Here is a 22966-nt window from a genome sequence, read left to right as displayed (position 1 = left end):
CTTGTCCCGCCCCCTGGCAGCGGCTCGACCCAATTCGGCCGCGCTCGGCTCGGCGCGGTTCGGCTCTGCTGCGTCCCGCCCGTCCCGGTTCGGCCCGGCGCGGTTCGGCCATGGGCTGGCCCGTGCTGCTGAGCGCGGCCGCGCTGTTGGCCGCCGCCGCCGCCTGGGAGCCCTCGGCCGAAGGTACGGGGGCACCGCGAGGGCAGGAGGCGGCTTGGCACGGCTCGGCCCGGCTCGGCTCGGCTCGGTTCGGGCCGGCCCCCGGTGCGGCAGAGCCGTGGCGGTGCCGCTGACGGGCCCGTTCTCTCCCGCAGAGGAGCAGCTGTTCAAGGCCTGGATGCTGCAGGTGAGCTCGGGGCCGGGCCGGGCCGAGCCGGGCCGGGTTCGGGGCCCTGACGTGCCGGTTCCCCGCAGAACGAGCGGCGCTACGGCCCCGAGGAGTACCCGCGGCGGCTGCGCATCTTCCTGGGCAACAAACGGCGCGTGGAGGAGCACAACGCCGGCAACCACAGCTTCCAGAGTAGGAGCCCGAGCCCCGAGCCCGCCCGGCCGCGGCCGGCCCTGGGCAGCCCCCGTCGCTGAGCACAGTGTCCCCTTTTCCTCCCTCTAGTGGGCCTCAACCAGTTCTCGGATCTGACCTTCGCGGAGTTCAAAAAGCTCTACCTGTGGAGTGAGCCGCAGGTAAATGCTGGCTGGGTAAGAGAAGGAGGGGGTCCAGTGCACCTATGAGAGGGTCCTGTAGTGATCTGCACCCCTGTGAGGGGTTCTGCATGACCTGCATCCCCATGAGGGGGTTCTGCATGACCCACACCCACTGCAGGGCCAGCACCCCTCGCTGTGCTGCCTGCAGTCCCCTGTGCTCAGGTCACATCCTGTGCCCCCGGCACCAGGGCAAGAGCCAGGTGAGCCCTGTTCCCCACCTTCATGGCTTTCGGTGCCTCGGCCCTGACTCCAATCCAGCTGTCTGTTCTGCTGGCAGCTCCCTGAGCGGCCGGGGCACTGCAGCCAGGGGTGTAGGGGTGCAGGCTGGCAGGGGTGCAGGCTGGCAGAGCTCCCTGCTGCAGTGGCCTGTGTGTGGGCCGGGCACCTGGGCAGGGTGGCTGTCGTGCCCCACTGGCCTGGTGGCACACCACAGCCCTCCTGCCCCACCTGCAGAACTGCTCAGCCACCAAGGGGAACCTCCTGCGCAGCTCTGGGCCACGTCCCGACTCCATCGACTGGAGGAAGAAGGGGAATTTCGTGACACCCGTGAAAAACCAGGTGAGGGGTGTGTGACACGGCCAGAGGGGGCTGATGGCTGCGGGCAGGCGCCATGCCCGAGGAGCAGGGCTGGGTGCCTGTGCCAGGGGAGCTCCCCCAGGGCTGTGCCATGCCTGGGGCTGAGCTGAAGGCCAGGCCCAGCTGCCAGCACGGAGTGGAGGCTCTGCACTGCTGCCATGCCCCCCTGCCCGTGTTTTGGGGAGGCTGGTGAGCCTGCAGCACCTCCTGGAGCAGTTCCTCTCCTGTTCCTCGTGTAGGGTCCCTGTGGGAGCTGCTGGACCTTTTCCACCACGGGCTGTTTGGAGTCTGCTATTGCCATCGCCACGGGAAAGCTGCTCTCTCTGGTGAGAGGTGTTCTGGCTCAGGTGTTTGGGGAGCAGGATGCAGCCAGAGGGGCTGGAGGCTGCTGGGAGAGGTGTGGGGACAGAAGCTGTGCCTGGCCCGGCCTGCCAGCCTCACTGCAGGCAGCACATTGGGACATGTTGGTTTTTCAGCTCCCGGAGGATTTATATTCCTGAAGAACTAGAAAGACAGTAGCCGCTTACACAACTTAGCAGAATAACTGAGGGCCGGGCGTGTTAAAAACAAACCTGACCTTTGGAAAACATCTCAGCCAGTGTTTCTGGGGGGGATGGATTCCTGGCAGGCGTGAGGAGGAATGCCTCTGGCAGCCAGGGCACCCCAGGCTGCTGCTCCAGGTCTTCCTTATCTGCCTCCCTGGGACATGGAGCCATTTCCAGGGGACTCCCAGGGCTAAAGCAGTGCTGTGGTGGTGGTTGCAGCCAGCTGCACGGATAAACCAGCTCTCAGTTCCTGCTGTGCAGGTGCTTTTTGAGTCACTGACTCTGAGCACAGGTGTGGGACAATCACTGACTCAAAACTGTGGAGCACTGACTCAAAACCCTTCTCTGCAGGCAGAGCAGCAGTTGGTTGATTGCGCCCAGGCCTTCAACAACCACGGCTGCAGTGGGTAAGTCACAGAGGGTCAGAAAGAGCAAAAATTAGAGGCTCTCACATCCTGTGATGGACAGCCTTCCTCCAGATCTAGTGTCAGGCTCCTTCCACATTATGGAATGGCTTTTGTCTTCCCACGGCTGCAATGTGTCAGGGGAAGCAACTTTGGATTTGGTTGCTTGTTTTAATTTCACCCTCTGTAGAGGTTGGGATGTTTCACTAAATCTCCAGCATTTCCCAACCTCTGCTGTTCCTCTTTTGTTGGTTTTTATCTCAGGTATTTTCACACAGCAGCTGTAGGCTGGGCTCTGGTGGGCCCTGGGACAGCAAGGGGACTTCTGGCTGTTGTTCTGCCCCGAGTCACGCGCGTCTCTTGGCACCCTGAGGAACCCACAGAAACTTTAACTTCCTCTTTGGGAAGTTCCTCCTGGCCTTGCTAGAGAAGGCAGAGAGTAGAGCTTTCTGACAGCTTCTGTTTTCTGTGAGATAAGCGGTCCTAGATGGACGCTCAGAGCTGAGCAAAGCCACTCTTGGTGCTTTTTATCTCTCTTGTGGCTCCTCCTTAGGCGTTTCCACATCGGCACTCCCTGATCATCTCTTTTCTTCCCTCCTGAGATGTGCTTCTGGAAGGTGGCCAGGGAAGGGAGCAGCTGCTTGCTGGAGCTGTGGGTGTCTCAATGTCCCCCAGCCAGGCTGGGCAGAGGGCACCAAAAAACACCTTTCATTCAGTGTGTGAGGCTAGTGCTGTGTGGGCAGCTGACCTCACACCCTCAGGGCTCCTGGTGCTCTCCAGGGATCTGGCAGCCGGAGAATGACCACGCCAGGCAGTCCCGGCAGGGAGATGCTGCAGGCAGAGACTGGAGTTTGTGAGGCTCTGGAATAGACACTGCCCCTCCCTGGCTGGTGGGATTGGGCTGCACAGTGGGGAATGTCGATGGCTTTGCTCTGCAGAGGCTGCAGCATTACCGAGTTCATCATTACCATCCTAATTAGCTGTTAGCATCCTAATGGAGCCGTGTTGTCTCGCAGGGGCCTGCCCAGCCAAGCCTTCGAGTACATCCTGTACAACAAGGGGCTCATGGGGGAGGACAGCTACCCCTACCGGGCCAAGGTACTGCAGCACGGCCCCGGCCACCACCGTGGGGGCACAGCAGGGCTGGCACAGCCCCCACAGCGCCTCTCTGTCCCCACAGCCCCAGCCACCACCGTGGGGGCACAGCAGGGCTGGCACAGCCCCCACAGCGCCTCTCTGTCCCCACAGAACGGCACCTGCAAGTTCCAGCCCGAGAAAGCCATCGCCTTTGTCAAGGACGTGATCAATATCACACAGGTGAGGCCCCGAGGGCTGAGATTCCAGACTGCCAGGGCTGTGCCAAGGGGAGGTACTGGGGTGCCCAAGGTGTGCTGGGCTCACAGCTGCAGCCTGCGTGCTCCTGGAGAGACAGAGCTGCAGGGCACACTCCTGCTGTCCTGCACACCTTTTGGAAGTGGCACCAAGGAGGTGCTGGAGCCAAAACACAGGCCCTGGGTTCCTGCCTGCTTCCCTGGGGTGCCCCTCTAGGCTGGCACAGAGTCCCGGTTCTCCTGTTACAGCTCAGCACTGGATTCCTTGTCCTGCAGGACAGCAGGGTTATCCATCCCCTGTGCCCTGGCCAGCACAGCCAGGAGATGATGAGGATGATGAGATGATGACCCCGGATCCTCTCTTGCAGTATGACGAGGACGGCATGGTGGAAGCTGTGGGGAAGCACAACCCAGTGAGCTTTGCCTTTGAGGTGACGAGTGACTTCATGCACTACAGGAAAGGAGTGTATTCCAAGTGAGTGTGACCCTCGTTTGGTGAGGTGAGGGCAAGGGGAGCGTGTAGGGCTGGAGTCACGTGCATCCCTGTTTATCCTGCTGCATGCAGGAACACTGCACTGCGTTCTCACACTTCTTTTAAGTAGAAAATAGGAAAAAAAAGAGTAAACAGAGCCTTGATGTACTGGTTCCTGAGGGGATGAGGGGGCAGCACAGGGAGGAGGGCTGCAGGCTAGGAACCTGTCCAGCCTGGAGACCAGGTTGTGGTGGAATGAAGGTCAGCGAGTCAGGCAGCTTGGGGGACTCTGCCGCTCCCCACGGGGCTGGGGCTGTCCCAGCAGGGGAAAGTGTGTGTTTGGAGAAACAGAAAAATATTTGGGAGTAATGAACCCTCAGTCACGCAGAACTGCAGGGAAAGTGCAAGGGAGAGGCTGAGCCTGGGGGATCTGCCCCAGGGGGCTCTCAGGGAGGAGCGGGTGGTGATTCCAGAGGTGCTGCTGGGCCAAGAGCCAGTGATGCCACAGGTCAGTGCCAGCCCTGGGCAGGTGTGAGCTGTGAGGGCAGGGACATGGTCAGAGGAACACACTAGCAGCAGTTATCCTGTGGATTTACAGTCTAAGGTGGATTTGAAGTCAGAGTGCATGGAATAATTGATGCTCCAGTGCTTTCAGCACAGAGCAGCTGTTAACAGATCAAAAAAAAGAAAATCTTTTCCTGTGATGCAGTTTGAAAATGTTTAAAAATAGATGCTCTTGAGATGGGAGCATGTAGCATGAGCTGTCTTGTTTCACACCACAGGCAGCAGCTTTCAGCAAGTGTAGTTTAAAGGTTGAAAATTTAGAGGAAACACATATTTAGACCCAAGAGTTTGCTGTTCCTGTGCAAAACATGAAGCAGTGCCCTTGAATTTCAGGGCAGTACAAACCAGCCCTGGGGGGCAGTACAAACCAGCCCTGGGAGGCACTAAGAGCTGCTGGTTCCAATTGTGAAAATTCCTTTGCACCGTAGCTCATCTTGGTGGCCAGGAGCTCAAAAGTGCACGGATCCCCTAACACCACATATGGCTGGTAGTTTCAGAGTGGAGAAACAGCAGTGTCTCCTTTCTATGCCTGCCCTCCCTCCTCTGCAGAGCTGGGGGCTCAGAGCATCCCCAGCTGTGTGTGCAGTGCGGTCAGCACTGCTGCCTGGGCAGTCCCTGGCCAATTGCAGGCTGCTGCTCAGAGCCCCCCGTGTTGTCTCCCTGCAGCCCCCGCTGCGAGCACACCCCCGACAAGGTGAACCACGCCGTGCTGGCCGTGGGCTACGGGGAGGAGGACGGCACTCCCTACTGGATCGTCAAGAACTCCTGGGGCCGCCTGTGGGGCATGCAGGGGTAAGGCTGCCTGGGGCTGGGCACGCACCCTGCCTGCTGGGGTGGCACCCGCCTCAGCCCCTGCCCACCCTGAGCCCTGCAGTGAGCTCTGGCAGCTGGGAGGACGCGGGCAATGGTGCCAGGCTGGGCGGTGGCACGGCTCACCAAGCCTGGCCTGGGCCCCTGCCCAGCACAGCCTTGGCCCAGGGGAGCTGCTGAGGTGCCCAGGGCACAGCCAGGCTGCCAGAGCTGCTGGTTCCCCATAGTGCCCAGGGCACAGCCAGGCTGCCAGAGCCGCTGGTTCCCCATAGTGCCCAGGGCACAGCCAGGCTGCCAGAGCTGCTGGTTCCGTGGCTTCTGCCTGCTGGTCACACAGCCAGTGAGAGCAGCTTGTGCCAGGAGTGAGATCCCAGCTTCACAAGTGGGATTCTTGGGAGTGAGATGCAAATTCTGGTTCATTCAGGGTGTAAGGGGCAGGGGATGGCATTGCCTGGAGAGCTGAGGGGGAAGGAACCTCACAGCCTGTCCAGTGCCACCCCTGCCATGGCAGGGACACCTGCCACTGCCCTGGGTACTCCCAACGCCATCCAGCCTGGCCAGGGAGCAGGGGCAGCCACAGCAGCTCTGGCCACCTGTGCCAGGGCCCGCCCACGCTCACCTGCCACAGGACGGAACGCTCACTCACAGCCATTTCTGTCTCTTTCAGGTATTTCCTTATCGAGCGAGGCAAGAACATGTGTGGGCTGGCTGCCTGTGCCTCCTACCCCGTTCCTCGGGTGTAGCAGGGGCAGGCTGGCCCGGGGCTGCAGTGCCTGATGTGCTCCAGGGCTGAGGCTGGCACCAGAGGGGCAGAACCGGTGCCAGGCCTGCCTGCTGGCAGTATCACTTGCTGGAGTGTCACCTGCAGGCAGCCTGGCTGTCACACACAGCAGCCAGGTTCTCCTGCAGCAGCAGCCCGAGCTGAGCCTGCCCTGTCCCTGCCAGGTTCCCTCCTCCTGCCGTGCCCAGGTGTGCCCAGGTGTGCCTCCATCCACCCCGGGGGCAGCAGGGCCCGCCTGGGTGCAGGGAAACCCCACAGGAACAGATTGAGGGCACACAGAGCTCCCCCAGCCCCTCGGGTGGCTTTCCTGCAATCACCAGGAGTAAATTGTAGGGATTTTAAAATTTTCCTTGAAGGCAATTTCTCTGTTCTTTATAGGAAGGATGAATGAGTGCTGTGATTTGTACACTTTTACCAATTTTGATGAAATGCTTGCTATATTTTGTATTAAAAACCAGGGTATTTTGATGCACATAGAGAAGAAACGGGTGATTTTTCTTTAACCCATCAGCGAAGAGCCCAGAACCTCGGTGCCGAGGAAATGAAGCCGCGCGTGAGCAGGGGCACGTCTATGTTGTTTCACAGTGAAATCTCTCACTGACAATAAAGCTGCCTCGTCACCCGAGCGCTGTGCTGTGAGCTCTGAGCTGGGGGCTGAGGGGCTCCGGCCTCCCGGCGCGGGCCAAGGCCGTGCGGGGCGCCGAGCGGGTCCGAGCCGGGAGGGAGCGGGGCTGAGGCCGGTCCGAGGCGGGAGGGAGCGGGGCGAAGGCGGGTCCGAGGCGGGAGGGAGCGGGGCGAAGGCGGGTCCGAGCCGGGAGGGAGCGGGGCTGAGGCGGGTCCGAGGCGGGAGGGAGCGGGGCGGAGGCGGGTCCGAGGCGGGAGGGAGCGGGGCGGAGGCGGGTCCGAGCCGGGAGGGAGCGGGGCGGAGGCGGGTCCGAGCCGGGAGGGAGCGGGGCGGAGGCGGGTCCGAGGCGGGAGGGAGCGGGGCGGAGGCGGGTCCGAGCCGGGAGGGAGCGGGGCGGAGGCGGGTCCGAGCCGGGAGGGAGCGGGGCGGAGGCGGGTCCGAGCCGGGAGGGAGCGGGGCCGAGGCGGGTCCGAGCCGGGAGGGAGCGGGCCCGGCCTGAGGGCGGCGCCGCCATTTCCGGAAACACTTCCATTTCGGCCGCCGTGCGTCACGTCCGTCCCGTCGCCTCCGGCCAATGGGGAGCCGGGGGCGGTTTTGGCGGCGAATGCGAAGCGCGGGCGGGAGGCCGCGGCGGGCGCCCCCTGGCGGCGGGGCGGTGCCGCGATGGCGGCCGTGCCGCAGAACAACCTGCGGGAGCAGCTGCAGCGGCACTCGGCCCGCGGGGCCCTGCGCGCCGCGCCGCCGCCGGCGCGGGACCGCCCGCCGTGAGTACCGGGGCCCGGGGCGGCGGGGCGGGGCGGCCGCCGCGGCCGGGGAGTCACCGGGGCTCCTCTCCTTGCAGGGGCTTCACCTTCAAGAAGGCGCCGCGGGGCCTCGGCGCCGCCGCCGTGCTGAGGGACAAGGACGTGAACATCTCGCTGGCCCTGCCCGCCTCGGCTCCGCCGCACGCCAAGGCGCCGCCGCGGGGCTTGTGTGCCTCCCCCGCGGCTCCCGCGGCCAGGCCGGCCAGCGCCGCTCCCGCCGGGAAAGCCGGCTCCGCTCCCGCCGGGAAGGCCGGCCCCGCTCCCGGCCCCGGCCCCCGCTCCGCTGCGGGCCCCGTTATCACCATCGGCGATGAGTGGGATGACATCGATGACTTCGACCTGTCGGGAATCGAAAAGAAGTTCTGTCGGCCGCCGTTGGTGTCCCCCAAGGGGCTGCGAGCCCCCGTTAAGGAGCCCCCGCGGCCCGGCCCCAGCCCGGCCCCGCGCGGCTCTCCCGGGACCCCGGGGCCCGGCGGCGGCGGGGAGGCGGCGGCGGAGGCCGAGCCGCGGCCCTGCTCGCAGCGCTCCGTGATCTGCCTGGAGGACTCGGCCGCGGGGCCCGGCTGCGGGGAGCGGGATGCTGCTGAGCCGCGCCGGGATGCGGGCGGCGCCGGGGCTCGCCCAGGTAAGGGCCGTGCGCAGGTTCCCGGCTGGAAGAACCGCTGGGTGTGCAGGCACCGGGCTGGAGGAACAGCTGGGTTTGCACCCCGGGGCTTGGCTTGGCGTGGCTGCTCGGGAGCCACGGGGAGCTCTGTGCTCGGTACCCCCAGCCTGGAAGCGGGGCAGCGTCCTGCCAGTGCAGGAGCAGCAGCTGCTCGTGTACTGCAGTTACAAATGTATGGCATTCCTGAAATCATCGATAATCTATAGGGATGCTATGGAGAGAAAAACACTCAGAAATTTCATGCAGAAGAGACCGGAACAGACCTGAATGAAATAAACCAGAAAAAGTGATTGCTCTCCATTTTTAGCACAAGTATAAACACAAAAGAACTCCAACTCTCAGTTATGATCACAAAATTCCTGCCTGTCATTGCTTTGGCAGCTCTGTCCCACAGAACCGCTTTATTTTAGATTCCTTACCTCCTGTGTTTTGAAACTTTGGACCTTTATTTGGGAAATTAACATGTTTATGCCACTGAAAACATCAAAGAATGTTCTGGGATGCTGCCCTTACACTGAGTGGTGAAAACATTTGTGAACTGTATTTCTGTTTTTAATATTTTCTTGTCTTTTCCTTTCTCTGTGAAATTAATTTCAATAAGTTAATGATATTGACCTCTCTTTGTAGGATTTGTCTTTTAAGACACAATACATGTACATTTACCTTCCAGTTCCAGTACAGGGATTGTGCCAGCTACTGAGTCTGCACTCTTTTAAGGCTAGGATTTCATATAATAGGAGCTTTTAATAGAAACAGGTTTTTATATAAATCGTTTTTAGAGAAAAGTATTGCAGAAAAATGGATCTCTTCAGTGTTTCACTTCTGCCAGGGACAGGTGACTGTAGGTTTATTCGTATCACTTTTCCACTTCAATGAGGGTTTGTGGGGATTTGTCTGTCTGTTTTACTGGGGAGACAAGGGAGCAGCAGGTTTTATCCTCTGGAAGTCAGAAGCTGGATCAAACGAGTGTTTGAAATCTGGCTGCTGTTTTCCCCTCTGTCTGTGGCAGGCTGACCCAGTGTGCAGTGCTGCCCAGCAGTCTCAATGCCCTTCTCTTGCAGCTGGAGGGGGCCAGGAGCCACAGCGGGCTGGGAGCAGCTCCCCAGCACTGGATGAGGCCGCCTGGCCGTGGGCAGGTGCTGACATCGAGGAGGATGACCTGGACATCATCCCTCCCTCCCCTGAGGAGGAGGAGCTGCCGCCCTTCTCCCCCTCTGCACAGAGTGCCAGGTAACCAGAGCTCACTGCTGAAACCATCTGTCTGGTGCAGGAGCACAAAAGTACCAAAAACAGCCCAAACTCCTGCTTGTTAACGAGGCACAGATTGAGCTCTGTCTCTTTGCCGCTTGCCAGGTTGATGACTGGCAGCTGCAATTCATGCTTTATCAAATACTAATTTTATGGCTGATAAAATTAGTTTTAGCTGGCTTTCACTTCAGAAAAAAGCAGAGTGACTTCTGTAGTGGGATGGGAGAAAATTCCACATGTTGGCACCCAGGATGAGATGACTGCTCAGCTCTTGGGTTCTGCCTGGGCCTTCAGGAATTCATCATTTTCACACATCTTAAATCCCACTGTTCTGTGGAAGTGCCTCAGTTTACAGAGATGTGTATTTTCGTGGCTTTTCCTTTTGGTGTTAGCAGCGTTTTCAGAGACTCTCCCACTGGAGGAAGGTGCACACCTGGCAGCTCCGAGGCCAGGCAGGAGAAAGTTCCCTCAGCACATCCTGGTGATGCCAACGCAGGAGATTCAGGTACACAAAATGCTTTGGAAATTCATATCTCTGATTTTGGGGATAGTTTGTAACTCTTTAGTATCCTGTGTAATCCAAGAACATTAACAGATGGAGAATGAACATCTGTAGATGGAGAGTTGACATAAATGGTTGGATTGTAGACAGATAATGAAAGACAAGGGCAAAAATATGTAGATTCATGGAGTTCCTGCACACAGAAACAGTTTCTTTGTGCACATGGACTAAAAGTATGTTGGAAGTAAATTGTTCAGACTGATTGACTGCAATCACTGTCCTCTGGAGGGTGGTATCCCGTGGGCTTCGTTGTGGTGCAAGTGCCTGTGCTGAGCGCCCTCCCCGTGGCAGGTGAGGCCGTGCCGGTGGCGCCGCGGCTGCTGGCGGTCATGGAGGCCATCTGCGAGCTGGTGGATGCCATCCCCCTGCAGGAGCTGCAGGCCCTGCGCTGTGCCCGCGCCCTGCTGCAGCACCGGGACCTCAGGTAGGCGGCAGCGGCTCCGTGTGGAGCAGGGAGCTGCCTGCAGGTGTCCCCAGCGCTCTGGAGAACGAGCCAGGAGGGCTTTGGGAAGCTGGGAACGCTGGCTGAGGGAGGGAACAGAGTACCCCAAAGTGGTGCCAGAGTGAGGAACCAGCTCCACGGGCAGCCTGAGGAGCTGCCTGGCACCAGGTGCTTCTGCACCCGCAGGGGATGTGCTGTAACCTGCCAGGTGTCCTCCTCAGCTCTCCTGCCACGGGCATTCAGCTCAGCGTTGTCTCCTTCCTCGCTGACTGCAGGGATGGGGATTTCTCTTAATACCCCTGAATGTGTCATCTTCCAGTGGAATTATTGCTGCCACAACCTGCTGCTCTGTCTGCTGCCTCACCTGAGGCACAATGCATGGACAAAGTATTGGGATTTGGGATTTTGGTTAGATTCTTCCTAGACTGGAATCATTGAGCTTCTGTAAATGTTCTCAGTACAGCAACTTGTTTTATTTCTCATTGCTGTAGTCAGACATAGTCTTTAGAAAGTACCTAAAAACGTGATTTGGTTCAGCCATACTTTTAACTTTAGGTTTTGCTTCTTAAGGATTTCTTTTTTATATTCTACCTTGCCTGGATCTGTTCCTTGCTTTTAGAAATTATTTTATATTGTGTCTGTAGAGATGATGTCACAGTTTTGTCATTAGTTTCTTCTGGTGGTATTTTCTCTTCCCTAGATTTGTTTGAAATCATTTTCAAACATGGTGACTCAGAACCATATGTTATGTGTTTAATAGCAGTGAGACAAAACTGTTTAATGAATGTTGTAGAACTTGGTAAATTATCGCTTGTGACTAAATATATATTTTTTTCATTCCTCCTTCCCTTGCTATCTCTCCCAGGAGAAAACTGCTGGCTAATTCTGTCAGTTTGAAACAGAATGGCATCAACACCACTGTTCCTAGAAGCTGGAAGTCTCCCATGGAGCAGAGCCCTCGTGTGTGTCCTGGTGCAGGCTCTGGCCCAAGCTGGGGCTTCAGTTCTGACAGAAACTCCCCCAAATCCACAAACCTCCCGTTGGTGCTTTCTGTTCGTCCCAGCGGCTCTTCTGCCAAAGCCAGCCAAACCCTGGACAGCTCTTGTGCTTCAAGGCAGGGTGCTGAGGAGGGGCCCTGCCCGGGCCCTGCAGTGCTGCCTGGTGCCAGGGCAGGTGCCAGGGAGGGAGCTTCCCTCAGGCTGAGCCTGCAGTCCTGCGACAGCAGCTGGGACAGCAGTCCCGGGCCGAGGAGCGGGGTGCAGCCCCTGACCAGCACAGCCCTGAGAGCCCAGAGCACAGCCCCCGCTGCGGGGCACAGCCTGGGCACCGACGATCTGGAGCTGGACGCGTTTGACATCGATGACCTGGAGGAGGAGGACTGGGACAGCGCGGTGCCCGTGCCCGCCCCCGCGGTGCCACCCGCGCCGCTGTGCCCGCCCTGCCCGCAGGGGCCTCCTGCCCGGTCCCTCCTGTCCAAGATCATGTCCAGGGCCAAAGGGTCGGCTGTGGGCTCCACTCTTGCTGCTCCAAAGCCAGCCCTCCCCATGGCAACAAAGAACCATCCAGGTGAACTGCACTCCTGAGGGTTATTGGGGTTTTCCATTTTTAAATTCTTATTTATTTCTTTTTGAATCTAATACCAAGTAACTACTACAGATCACATCCATGCCTTTTGTTTCTGTGGAAGTTTATTTTGGTTCCTTTTTTGCAAAGTCATCTTGGGTTTTTTTTTTTCCTCTAAATGATGCTAATCTTGAATATTCCCTTCCTGTGCTGGTTTCAGGCTGCTGGAAGATGAAGCTGCTAAAATTGGAAATGAGGGTATTTCTGTGTTTTAGTTAAATAATGATTCTGCAGCTTTTCATTCAAAGCTGTACAATGGTTTTCACTGCAAGATGTTCCAGAATGGGTTTGTGGAAGCAAACTCAGTCCCTTCAGGGCCCAGGGTTGGTCAGTGTAATTTCAGGTTAATATAGGGACAAGCTGGCAAAAGGGGAGGTGAAAATCAGAGTCACAGAATGGTTTGGGGTGGACGAGACCTTAAAACCCATCCAGTGCCCCCCCTGCCATGGCAGGGACACCTTCCACTATCCCAGGGTGCTCCAAGCCCTGTCCAGCCTGGCCTTGGGCACTGCCAGGGATCCAGGGGCAGCCCCAGCTGCTCTGGGCACCTGTGCCAGGGCCTGCCCACCCTCACAGGGAACAATTCCTTCTGTAACTTCATGTCATAACTTGCTCTAATTACATTTTTTTTGTCTTCCAGATCCAGTGGTTCATAACCCTGCACTGGAGCGTTTCAGGGGCATGAAATTTCCCCATTCTGCAGAAATGATGAATATATTCCACAAGAAGTTTGGGTTGCACTGTTTCCGGACAAACCAGCTGGAGGCCATCAATGCTGCTCTGCTGGGGGAGGATTGTTTCATCCTCATGCCCACAGGTACAGGGTACCAACCTGCAGCTCCTTTTGCAAGCTTTGGGACAAGCTTTTCTTTTCCTCTGTGCCTTTGAGCTACTGGAATTCTGTGACTGCAGGATTTCAGGACTATTGTTGCACTGGGGTATTTTGAGTGAGGGGATTGAATTTCTGCTTTCCTTAGTAATTCACACAGTAACTCTTCCTTATCCTACAGGTGTCACTTAGTGGCAGGCATCGGTCGAAATGTGTTGTTTCCAGAAGTGCTGTAAAATGGGAAATAAGGAGTAGGTGTCCATCCCTTTTCTCGATAGCCAACCCTTGCTGTGTTGTCTCATCCTCACAGGAGGTGGGAAGAGCCTGTGCTACCAGTTACCAGCCTGTGTCTCTGCCGGGGTCACCATCGTTATTTCTCCGCTCAGGTCGCTCATCATCGATCAGGTTCAGAAGCTCAAGACTTTAGATGTAAGTTCCAGCAGCTTTATTGAGTGAAGCTGCAGGTAACTGGATTAGAAATCTGAAATTTTACAGCAAATCTTGTGTCTCCTGGATATAAACTGCATAAATAGATTAGGTGGACACTGTGAACGGCACAGGAAGTTGCCTGGGAACAGCTAAATTGGATGAACTCGAATATCTTGGCAGTGTGACCGCCGGATTTATTGCTGCTCCTGGTGTTGGGTGTTGCAGCTGTGTTTTGCAGAGCGGGGGCTGGTTCTGAGATATGTGATCACTCGCCTACACAGGAGCAGCCTGGCCCTGCAGTGGGAGTGAGCCCCAGGGGCTCCTGAGCTGGGGGGATTCTGGAGGTGCTAAACGTCTTTGCAAACATGGTATACAGAGCAGAAATGCATGTGCAGGAGATCACAGGATCCCAGGATGGCTTGGGTTGGAAGGGATCTTAAAGTTCACCTGGTTTCACCCCTCACCATGGGCAGGGACACCTTCCCGTGGCCCAGGCTGCTCAGATGTGTGTTCCAAATGTGTGTTCCCAAGGCTGACTGCTTAGGAAATGGTTTGTAATGAGACGTTGGGAGCTTCTTCATTTGGAGGTTCTGTTTTGCATGCAATAAAGCTCAATATATGTATTTATAATTTTTTTTTTTTAATATAGATTGCTGCAACATACCTGACTGGTGACAGAACAGATGCTGATGCCTCAAAAATCTACATGCAGTTGTCAAAGAAAGACCCTGTGATAAAGCTGCTGTATGTCACCCCTGAGAAGGTCTGTACTTCATCTTCAGTTGTAAAACCATAGGGGCTACAAGGGGGAGATGTGAGGTGCTGAAAATCTGCACTCAGAGTAGGCTTCTGGGGAAAAAATGCTAGGTTTTGGGTAACTCATTAGGAATCTATATGGATGTAGCTAATTTCAGTCAGTAATTAGCCAAGAATAAGGACTGAGTATGTCTGTAAAATGTAAATTCCTGCAACAAGCTCCCATGCCCAGCTGTTTCAATCTATCTTGATGCACATCAGTGTTAATCACTGTCCTGTAGCTACTAAATCCAGACTGCTCGGAATAGGGTGATACAGGGAACATGCAGCATTGTCAGGGTGATAGGGAATTGTCAGAGCTTGCCTTGGGCTGCATTATATGCCTCCTTAAAAATATGTTATTGCACAAAAGCTTTGTAAGAGGGAGCTGGTTAGTGTGCTGATTGTGTTTCTCTCTTCAGCATTATTTTCCCCTGTTTCCTGACATAAGTAATTTAAATTTACTGAAATTTCCTCAGAATAAGGGGCCTTGGGGTGGGTGATCCCAGAACCTGGTGGGAATTCCCACAGCAGCTGCTTGGTTAGAACGCAGCTGGCTGGGATCATCTCTGTGCCTTGAGCACTCAGCTGGGCAGTGCAGGGTGATTCTGCAGCGCAGGACAGTGGTCTGTGTGCTCTCAGCCAGCCCAGCTGACACCTGTAGCCCAGGTATTTTGCTTTCCATTGCCACTTGTGGCGTGTCCCAGGTGTGCGCCAGCAGCCGCCTGATGTCCGCCCTGGAGAACCTCTACGACAGGAAACTCCTGGCACGTTTTGTCATTGACGAGGCCCACTGTGTCAGCCAGGTAAAACCTCCCCTTGTTTTCAGGAATGCCAGAGGACTCAGCTGGAGCGTTGTACTGAGTTGCACTGAAATTGTGTTTTCCACCCAGTGGGGCCACGACTTCCGCCAGGACTACAAGCGGCTGAACGCGCTGCGCAGGAAGTTCCGCTCCGTGCCCATGATGGCCCTGACTGCCACCGCCAACCCCCGCGTGCAGAAGGACATCCTCAACCAGCTCGAGATGCTCAAGCCACAAGTGTGAGTTGCTCGGCAGGCTCCTGGAACCCTTTTTTTGTGCCACAGAATTTCTGAGTGGAAAACTGAGTGAAGTAAAAAAAGCCTCACAGAGCTATCTAAAATCCTTATGTGGCTGTATCTGATGAAATTAAATTAAATTAAACGCATGCATGGAATTTAATAGGAGGTAGATTTTAAATATTAACATAAGAAGCAAAAAACTCACCAAGCCCCTCCTTGCATGATGAAGGAAGCTGTTTAACACAACATAGCTGTATCCATAAGGCTGACGAGCACCATGAACTGTCACATTTCAGGTTTACAATGAGCTTCAACAGGCATAACTTGAAATATGATGTGTTGCCCAAGAAGCCAAAGAAGGTGGCGATGGATTGCTTGGAATGGATTAAAAAATATCACCCCCGTGAGTATTCAGCAGCATGATGCCCACAGGCCTTTTCATGAACCACTTCTCAAGGCAGTAAAAGCTTTTATAATGCTATAATAGTGATATATTTACCAGAAAAGCAAGATGGGGGTAAAGTGATATTACTGAAAATGGGAATCAGATTTTTGTGCATTCTAAAGTTGAGAATTTAAGTTAAGATGGAAAAGTCAATTATGGTGATGCTCTTGAATGACCCTTCTGGAGCCTGCCAGAGCTTTTAGGATCATGTCTTCAGAGAATAAAGGTCACCCAATATCTTAATTGTTTAATTGCGTTGGTCTGCTTATCTGTAATTCCCCTTGAAGCTATCTTCAGAGATTCCCATCTTTCTAGGCTCACTTTGGAGTCCTGCAGCTCCTGCTGCTGGAACTGGATTACACCAAGCTCCCTCAGAGCTTCTCCCATGCTGTACCCTCAGAGAGAGCATTTCCTGGAATGCTCTAACTCTTGAATTATATAGGTTTCGTTCATATATGCTAAATCCTGAGATTGCGAAATACTGATGAAGAAAACATTTCTTCATTCTACCTCATCAAAAGCCCAAAAAGACTGTGTAGGAAAGACTGTCAAGACTATCTGTACTAATAAAATAAGTTCTATAGTGAAGCAGTTATATCTTTACTCTTATCTTTATTCCTCTGGGGAGAGGTCGGTGTCTGCTTGGCAGGCTGAGCAGGGAAAGCAACTAAAACTGTACTGTAGTTCAGATTTCTTTTCCCGTCTCTTTGCAGATGACTCTGGGATAATCTATTGCCTTTCCCGGCACGAGTGTGACACCACAGCAGCCATCCTGCAGAAGGAGGGGCTGGCTGCCCTGGCCTACCACGCCGGCCTCACCGATTCCAACAGGGATCTGGTGCAGCAGAAGTGGGTTAATCAGGAGGGATGCCAGGTGAAGAAAAAATGGGAGGAAAAGGGAAGAAAATCTGGGCACTTTTATCCCTCTTGGCCTGGGAAATAATAGGGAAGTTGTTATCACCGAATGCAGTATTGAATAGCTGATCCCAGCAGACCTGCTGGGGCACAGCTCCCACCTTCCACTGGGAATTCTGTGATGGAAAGGTTGTAGCACTGCACCGAGGTGTGCTACTCCAGCAGGGAGGACCTGAGCAGGGCAGGGCTTCAGAAACAGCTCCTGGCACACTGCTGTGCAGAGCCTGGGGTTTGGGTTTTCCTGTGTCTGGAGTGGCTCCTCCAACAGGAGGGGAGGTTGTTGCTGTTTTGTGCTTGTTCTGCACTGTTACAGCTGAAATTCTGAGTCCTCCAGGTTTGCCAATCCAGGTCCCTCATGGAAAGGTCTGCTTTCCATGCAGTGCTGCAGGAGTGATTTCCATAATGTGTGTCTAGAGCATTATGATCTCCTTCCCAGGTGATATGTGCAACAATTGCCTTTGGAATGGGCATCGACAAGCCCGACGTGCGCTACGTTATCCACGCGTCCCTTCCCAAATCCATCGAGGGCTACTACCAGGAGTCTGGCAGAGCTGGCAGGGATGGAGAGATGTCCCACTGCCTGCTCTTCTACAGCTACAGTGATGTCACCAGGCTGAGAAGGCTCATCCTGAGTGAGTTCTCCTCTGGGGACTTGGAGATGACATTGCAGCATCACATTGTTGCTGGTCTCATTTTAGCCTGTGTTACTTTCCTTTTACAAATGCCATGGATAGTTCAGTATTGCAGGGAGGGAAGAACTGGGAATCCTTACCTGGATGGTTTTCATTCAGGTGCCAGGAGCAGGATTTTTGTCACCTGTACTTAATTTTAGTTAAAACCATTTTGCTTCACAGAATCATGGAATTGTTAAGGGTGGAAAAACCTTTAATATCATCAAATCCAACTGTCAGACCAGCTCCACCCCCCTGTTCACCACTAAAACTTGTCCTCAAGTGACACATCCAGATACTTTTTGAGCACTTCCAAACATACTGACTCCATTTAGGGCATCCTGTGCCAGGGCTTTGCTACCCTTTCTATGTAGAAACTGTTCTTGATATCTTATCTAAATCTCTCGTGACACAACTTGAGGCCACTTTCTCTCATGCTGTCATGCTTACCCTTCTCTTGATTTTTGTCATTCTAGCCTTATTTTCCTTCTCCAGTTCTCTAAAACTTGAGAGATAAAATCTGTCCTACATCTGTTCTGTACTAACCCACTCATCTTTTCTTGAGCGAAGCCAATATTGCGTTTTAAACCAAGGCAGTATTGCGGGTTTTTTAAGCACAGCCAGTTTTTATTTGCATTCCATGAAAGTGCAGAGGTGCAGCTTTAACAAACACCACTGAATTTGCTGTGTTTCAGTGGAGAAGGATGGGAACAGCCACACGAGGCAGACCCACTTCAACAACCTGTACAGCATGGTGCACTACTGCGAGAACGTGGTCGAGTGCCGCCGCGTCCAGCTGCTCGCCTACTTCGGGGAGACCAACTTCAACCCCACCTTCTGCAAAGATCACCCAGAGGTGATTTGTGACAACTGCAGTAGAAAGAAGGTAAACCCCAAAGGTTTTATTTGTAGTGGTGTTAAACTGAATTTGTATTTAGTTGCATCTATAAGCGGTTACACGACAGGGAAGGGATCCTGATCAGTTTTGTACCTGTGGATATTGTGTCTCAGCTCTGTGTTTGAAACATTTCCTTATACAGCTGTGATTGGAACCAAATTTGATGAGGATAATGTCTCATTCTAATGTTCTAGAGCGCAGCAGGATAATTACAGGAATGCTTCCCAAATGATTTACCTTGATTGCCAGTATTTACCCAGCAATCTTGCACCTCACTCTACACAAATAACCCTGGGGGGATTATATACAGTCAGTTGGACTGGTTTTGTGTTATCACATCCAGAATCTCTGTGACTGTATCACTGAAGGTTTCTAACTTGGAAGTCACGGTTTCTTTATTTGGAACAAACTCAATTCACAGCTGAGAAAAGCTCAGTCATGGAAACTGAGGTTGTCAGTAACAGCCTGGATTAGGGCAGGAACACGTAATGGCATGTCCTGATGGGGTGTGACTTCACAGGATTATAAATCACGGAATGTGACCGAGGATGTGAAGAGCATCGTGCGGTTTGTGCGCGAGCACTGCGCGCAGGCAGGGCGGGTGAATGGCAACAGGAACCCAGGCTCTGGCAGGTACACCCTCAACATGATGGTGGACATTTTCCTAGGTGAGTGTTCTCCCAGAAACTCCTCAATGACCTGGTGCACAAATCCCTGACCAGGAATCAAGAGGGTTGTGCAATGCCAGCAGGTGTTAAAAAAAACGTGTATTTCGCAAAGTTAATTTTCCCAGGAATCTCTTGGTGGTAAGTGATCCAAAATAAATGAAACTGGAGATTTAATCCATTTCAGGTTGCTATAGTGATAATATTGGTTTTCCAGTGTTTAAAGGCTTTTTTGAATGCGAACAGACTGCCTTGGGAATCTCCCACACATCTGTAAATGCGTGTACATGGGCTTTGTGAGTACAGGCTCATCTTATGCTTTCTGTTGCACAGGTTCAACGAGTGCCAAGATTCAGTCTGGAATATTTGGGAAGGGGGCTGCCTATTCCAGGCACAATGCTGAAAGGCTGTTCAGAAAACTGGTCCTGGACAAGATCCTGGATGAGGATTTGTACATCACAGCTAATGACCAGGCAGTGGCATATGTCATTCTGGGAGAGAGAGCTCAGGCTGTGCTGGATGGGTCACTCCAGGTGTGTAACTATTTAGTTTCTTGAAGGCATTGTTTTAAGGAAGGTGCTGTAGTTTTCCTTTAGCATATTCCCTCGGGTAGCTTAAACACAATTTGCCTCCAGCTGAACTAACGTCTGGTAGATGGAAGGAACAGAATCCAACACGTATGATTCCTAGCCCAGTATTCCAGTAATAATATTGTGGGGCAAAAAGTGAGTTTGAGAGGCTTGGAGAGGTCTAAATCTTTCTCTTTTTCCCCACCCATCTAATTCCTGCTGGACAGTGAAGGAAAGTTCTGACCTCCACAGAAAGATGACTAAGAAGAGAAAGAAGAAGAACCAGCACTCCCTTCTTTGTTTTCTACTCTATTTTTTCCTAGTCATTGGTGGGATATGGTGGAATAGGCACTTCATGAAGGTCGTGGAACCGTCCCAGGTTTCTTGAGGCAACACCTCCTCTGCATTAGTGCTGTATTTGGAGGAGGACAGAGCCCTGAGCATTACCCCAGTGACCTCTGTTTGAAGCCAGCTGGGAACTGGGCTCTTGGAGGTTTTCCTTCTCTCTAAACTCTTCCAGCCCTTTGTTGAGGAAACTGGGGTGGGGCTGAGTAACCTGTAAAAACTTACTTTAAAAATGTATGCTGGGTGAACAGCTTTTTTTGGTCCATCAGAGGATATCTCAGTTTCCTGTGCTGTGTCCCTGTGCTATCAGTCAGGGTGTGCAGGAACTCCCTGGCAGCAGTTACAGATGGCTCATTTAACAGGTGGAGTTCCACGAGACAGAGAGTGCCAGTGCCATCAGAAGGCAAAGGGCTTCCATGGCAAAGATGTCCCAGCGGGAAGAGATGGTGAAACAGTGCCTCAGTGAACTTACAGACACCTGCAAAACCCTGGGCAAAGTCTTTGACGTGCATTACTTCAATATTTTCAGTACTTCCACCCTAAAGAAAATAGCAGGTAAGGCCAGGTTTCTCAGAAGTCCTTTGGGGCTTCTGCATAGAAGGGCATGGAAAGGAATTTATTTCCTTCTTTATAAAGAGGTATCTTTATAAAAAGTTATTTGTTTGACATGTCTGAGGGTTACTTTTGTGCTGCAGAAACCTTGTCCTCAGACGTGGAGGTGTTGCTGCAGATCGATGGTGTCACAGAAGACAAACTGGAGAAGTATGGTGCAGAAATAATTAAAGTGATGGATAAGTACTCAGAATGCTCCATCCCAGGTGTGCTTTGTACCTCAACATGTACTTCTGTTCAGTGCCTTTCTCTCCTTCTCTAGCAGATGGTTGATTCAAAAATTACCATGGTTTAATCACAAATAACTAATTTTTGCAGTTCAATAATTCCAAAAGGGAGCAATCACTTTCGGAACACACCAAAGTCTTTCTGCCTTCCCACTAGAGATAAATTCAGGGGTGGGGCAGTGCAGAGGAGGTGAGGAACGGCCAGGACAGATGTTCTGACACCAGCAGGGTGTCCTGACTGGCCTGGGTGCTCCCTGACTGAGTTGGTTTTCCCTCCCTGCCTGTGTAGAGGATGCCGCCTGCCCGGGCGGGGACACGGCCACGGGGAGCACGGGCTCGCTGGGGAGCGATGGGGAAGCAGAGGATGCAGGCACAACCTCCAGCTATTTTGGCAATAGCACAAACCAGAGGAGGAAGAGGAAGCGGGCGCCCACCTCCAGGGACTCCAAGAGGAAAAGGACGGGTGGTGGTGGCAGCCAGCAGTTCCACCCCAGAGGGTACGTGCCTGGGGTCACTTCTCTCTGCACAGTGATGGTCCCAGAACTGCAGTTACCCCACTGCATGGGCTTAAATAATGGTGTTAAAACTATCCAGGTGCCTGGTCAGAGCTGCTCCGCTCTGCTTTTCTGCATGTTTGCTTTTGAAAGCTGGTGAGGAAGGATATTTAACAGTTGTCCTCACATTTGACTGTTGCAGGCTAAGCAGGGAGCACTCCATTTCAGTGTTCTGCCATAGCTAGCATTAGCAGGCTCACCAGGTTCCTTGCTTGAAATCACAAACAGGTCTTAAAACTTTAAACACTTGATGGAATATTTGAACTTCAGCCCCTTGTTAATTCAGATTCTCCTTCTGATTGTATCATGCAAAGCAACACCTGCATCTGCTGTTGGTTGGTCTTGAGCTTCTCAGGCAGATCTCCCACTTCCCAAGGATTTCCCCTTCCCTCCCCCAATTCTCATCATTCTGCTCCCTGTTTTTTGTAGCAAATGGTTTTCCCAGCCCAGCAGGTTTTGTCCCACCCTTGGCACTTTCCCATCTACTGGAATATCTGTCATTAGCTCTGCTGCCTTGGAAGTGTGACTTGTGGTTGCTGCTGACCCTTGGGTACATCCCAGAGCAACAGCTGTACTGTTTGCATTTCAGAGGTCGTTTTGCAGCCATGTGTGTTAAAAAAAAAATAAATCACAAAATGACTGTGTAGTCCTCCGGAAAATGCAGTGGTGGTGCCTGTGTGAGCGCAGGCTGGTGCAGGGGCCAGGGCAGGTGCCACAGGTGTCTCACACACGCCTTCTCTGATTTTTGCAGTGGCTACAGCAGGTACAGAAGGACCAAGAAGCTGCCCAGTTCGAAGGCTTCAGCCTCCTCCGGTGCCAGCTCCGGGTCCTACAGCGTTGGTGGCACACAGGGAGCTGCTGGGAAGCTGGCCATGATGGCACTGCCCAAACCCAAATCCAGGAGCTTCCTTCAGCCTTCGTATTCCATATTTTAGCTGGGAAATGCAATTACTGGATGAATTTCCCGAAGATGGAATCACTGTTTATTAAATTTTTGTTTCGTTTGCTGCTGCTGAACCTTTTGGGACTTGTGTATTTGTTGAGTACAAAAGCTCACATTAAATAAGTATTTTTTAACTTGTCAGTTTATTTGGGCCTTTCTGCTTGTGAGTGGTTCTAGAAACTCTCCCCTGCTGGTGACTCCTGCCTGTGCTGCTGCTGTACAGCCCCCTCAGGGACATGATCATGACCACAGATGCTGGGGGCTGCGGCTGCCTCTGTCCTCGCTTGCTCCTGTCTCAGTGCTCCGGAGCTGGGAGCTGGGCTGCTCCTCTGGAAAGAACAGGTTGGGAAGGAGAAAGGTAATGAATGGTTTTAAGTTATCTATTTGATTCCCCACATCCTGGAACTGGGAGTGTCTAACCCTGCCATGGGTGTGCGTTTTTTCAGTTACTGCTTTCTTTTTTAGCCAAGATCTTGTCGGTGCCGTGGCGCAGGGCGCGGGCCTGCCGTTGGCCGGGCACGGCGGTGTGGGTGTGAGGGCTGCTGTGCCCCGGGCAGGGCAGGGCAGGACGGGCCGCCCCTGCGTGCCTGGAGCCCAGCATTGCATCCGCTCTGCCTGGGCACCGAGTCCGCACGCCTGGGCTTCGGAGGGACCCTAAAGCTCATCCCTGCCACGGCAGGGACACCTTCCACTGTCCCAGGCTGCTCCCAGCCCCAGTGTGCAGCCTGGCCTTGGGCACTGCCAGGGCTCCAGGGGCGGTCCCAGCTGCTCTGGGCACGCGGTGCCGGGGCCTGCCCACCCTTATTCCACAGGGAGGAATTTCGCACTGCCCAGCGCTCCGTGCCCAGCGAGAGCCGGGCGGTGCCGGCGCTGAG

The 22966-nt window shown here is 53.9% G+C and overlaps 2 protein-coding genes across 2 annotated transcripts; both read left to right on the top strand.

Annotated features, from left to right (window-relative positions):
- Positions 1-25: 25 nt before the first annotated feature.
- Positions 26-6789, top strand: CTSH (cathepsin H). Its single transcript, XM_058811502.1, has 12 exons — positions 26-183; positions 315-346; positions 415-520; positions 611-681; positions 1156-1260; positions 1518-1604; positions 2175-2230; positions 3244-3325; positions 3476-3544; positions 3927-4033; positions 5261-5386; positions 6072-6789. Exons 1-12 carry the CDS (start codon positions 111-113, stop codon positions 6145-6147), a joined length of 990 nt encoding a protein of 329 aa, XP_058667485.1. The 5' UTR covers positions 26-110; the 3' UTR covers positions 6148-6789.
- Positions 6790-7342: 553 nt separating this feature from the next.
- On the top strand, positions 7343-22151 carry BLM (BLM RecQ like helicase). The gene is made up of 21 exons (XM_058811104.1): positions 7343-7574; positions 7652-8432; positions 9287-9507; positions 9918-10030; positions 10379-10511; positions 11395-12095; positions 12793-12969; positions 13292-13410; positions 14060-14173; positions 14913-15011; positions 15099-15247; positions 15544-15650; positions 16406-16566; positions 17044-17239; positions 17974-18164; positions 18697-18844; positions 19175-19374; positions 20118-20310; positions 20451-20573; positions 20884-21091; positions 21900-22151. The coding sequence occupies exons 1-21, from the start codon at positions 7474-7476 to the stop codon at positions 22081-22083; spliced, it is 4419 nt and encodes a 1472-aa protein (XP_058667087.1). The 5' UTR covers positions 7343-7473; the 3' UTR covers positions 22084-22151.
- The last annotated feature ends 815 nt before the right edge of the window (positions 22152-22966 follow it).

Source organism: Ammospiza caudacuta, chromosome 10 (assembly GCF_027887145.1).
Source record: "Ammospiza caudacuta isolate bAmmCau1 chromosome 10, bAmmCau1.pri, whole genome shotgun sequence".
In the NCBI taxonomy this organism is placed as follows: Eukaryota; Metazoa; Chordata; class Aves; order Passeriformes; family Passerellidae; genus Ammospiza; species Ammospiza caudacuta.
This window is presented reverse-complemented; position numbering and strand designations above follow the sequence as displayed.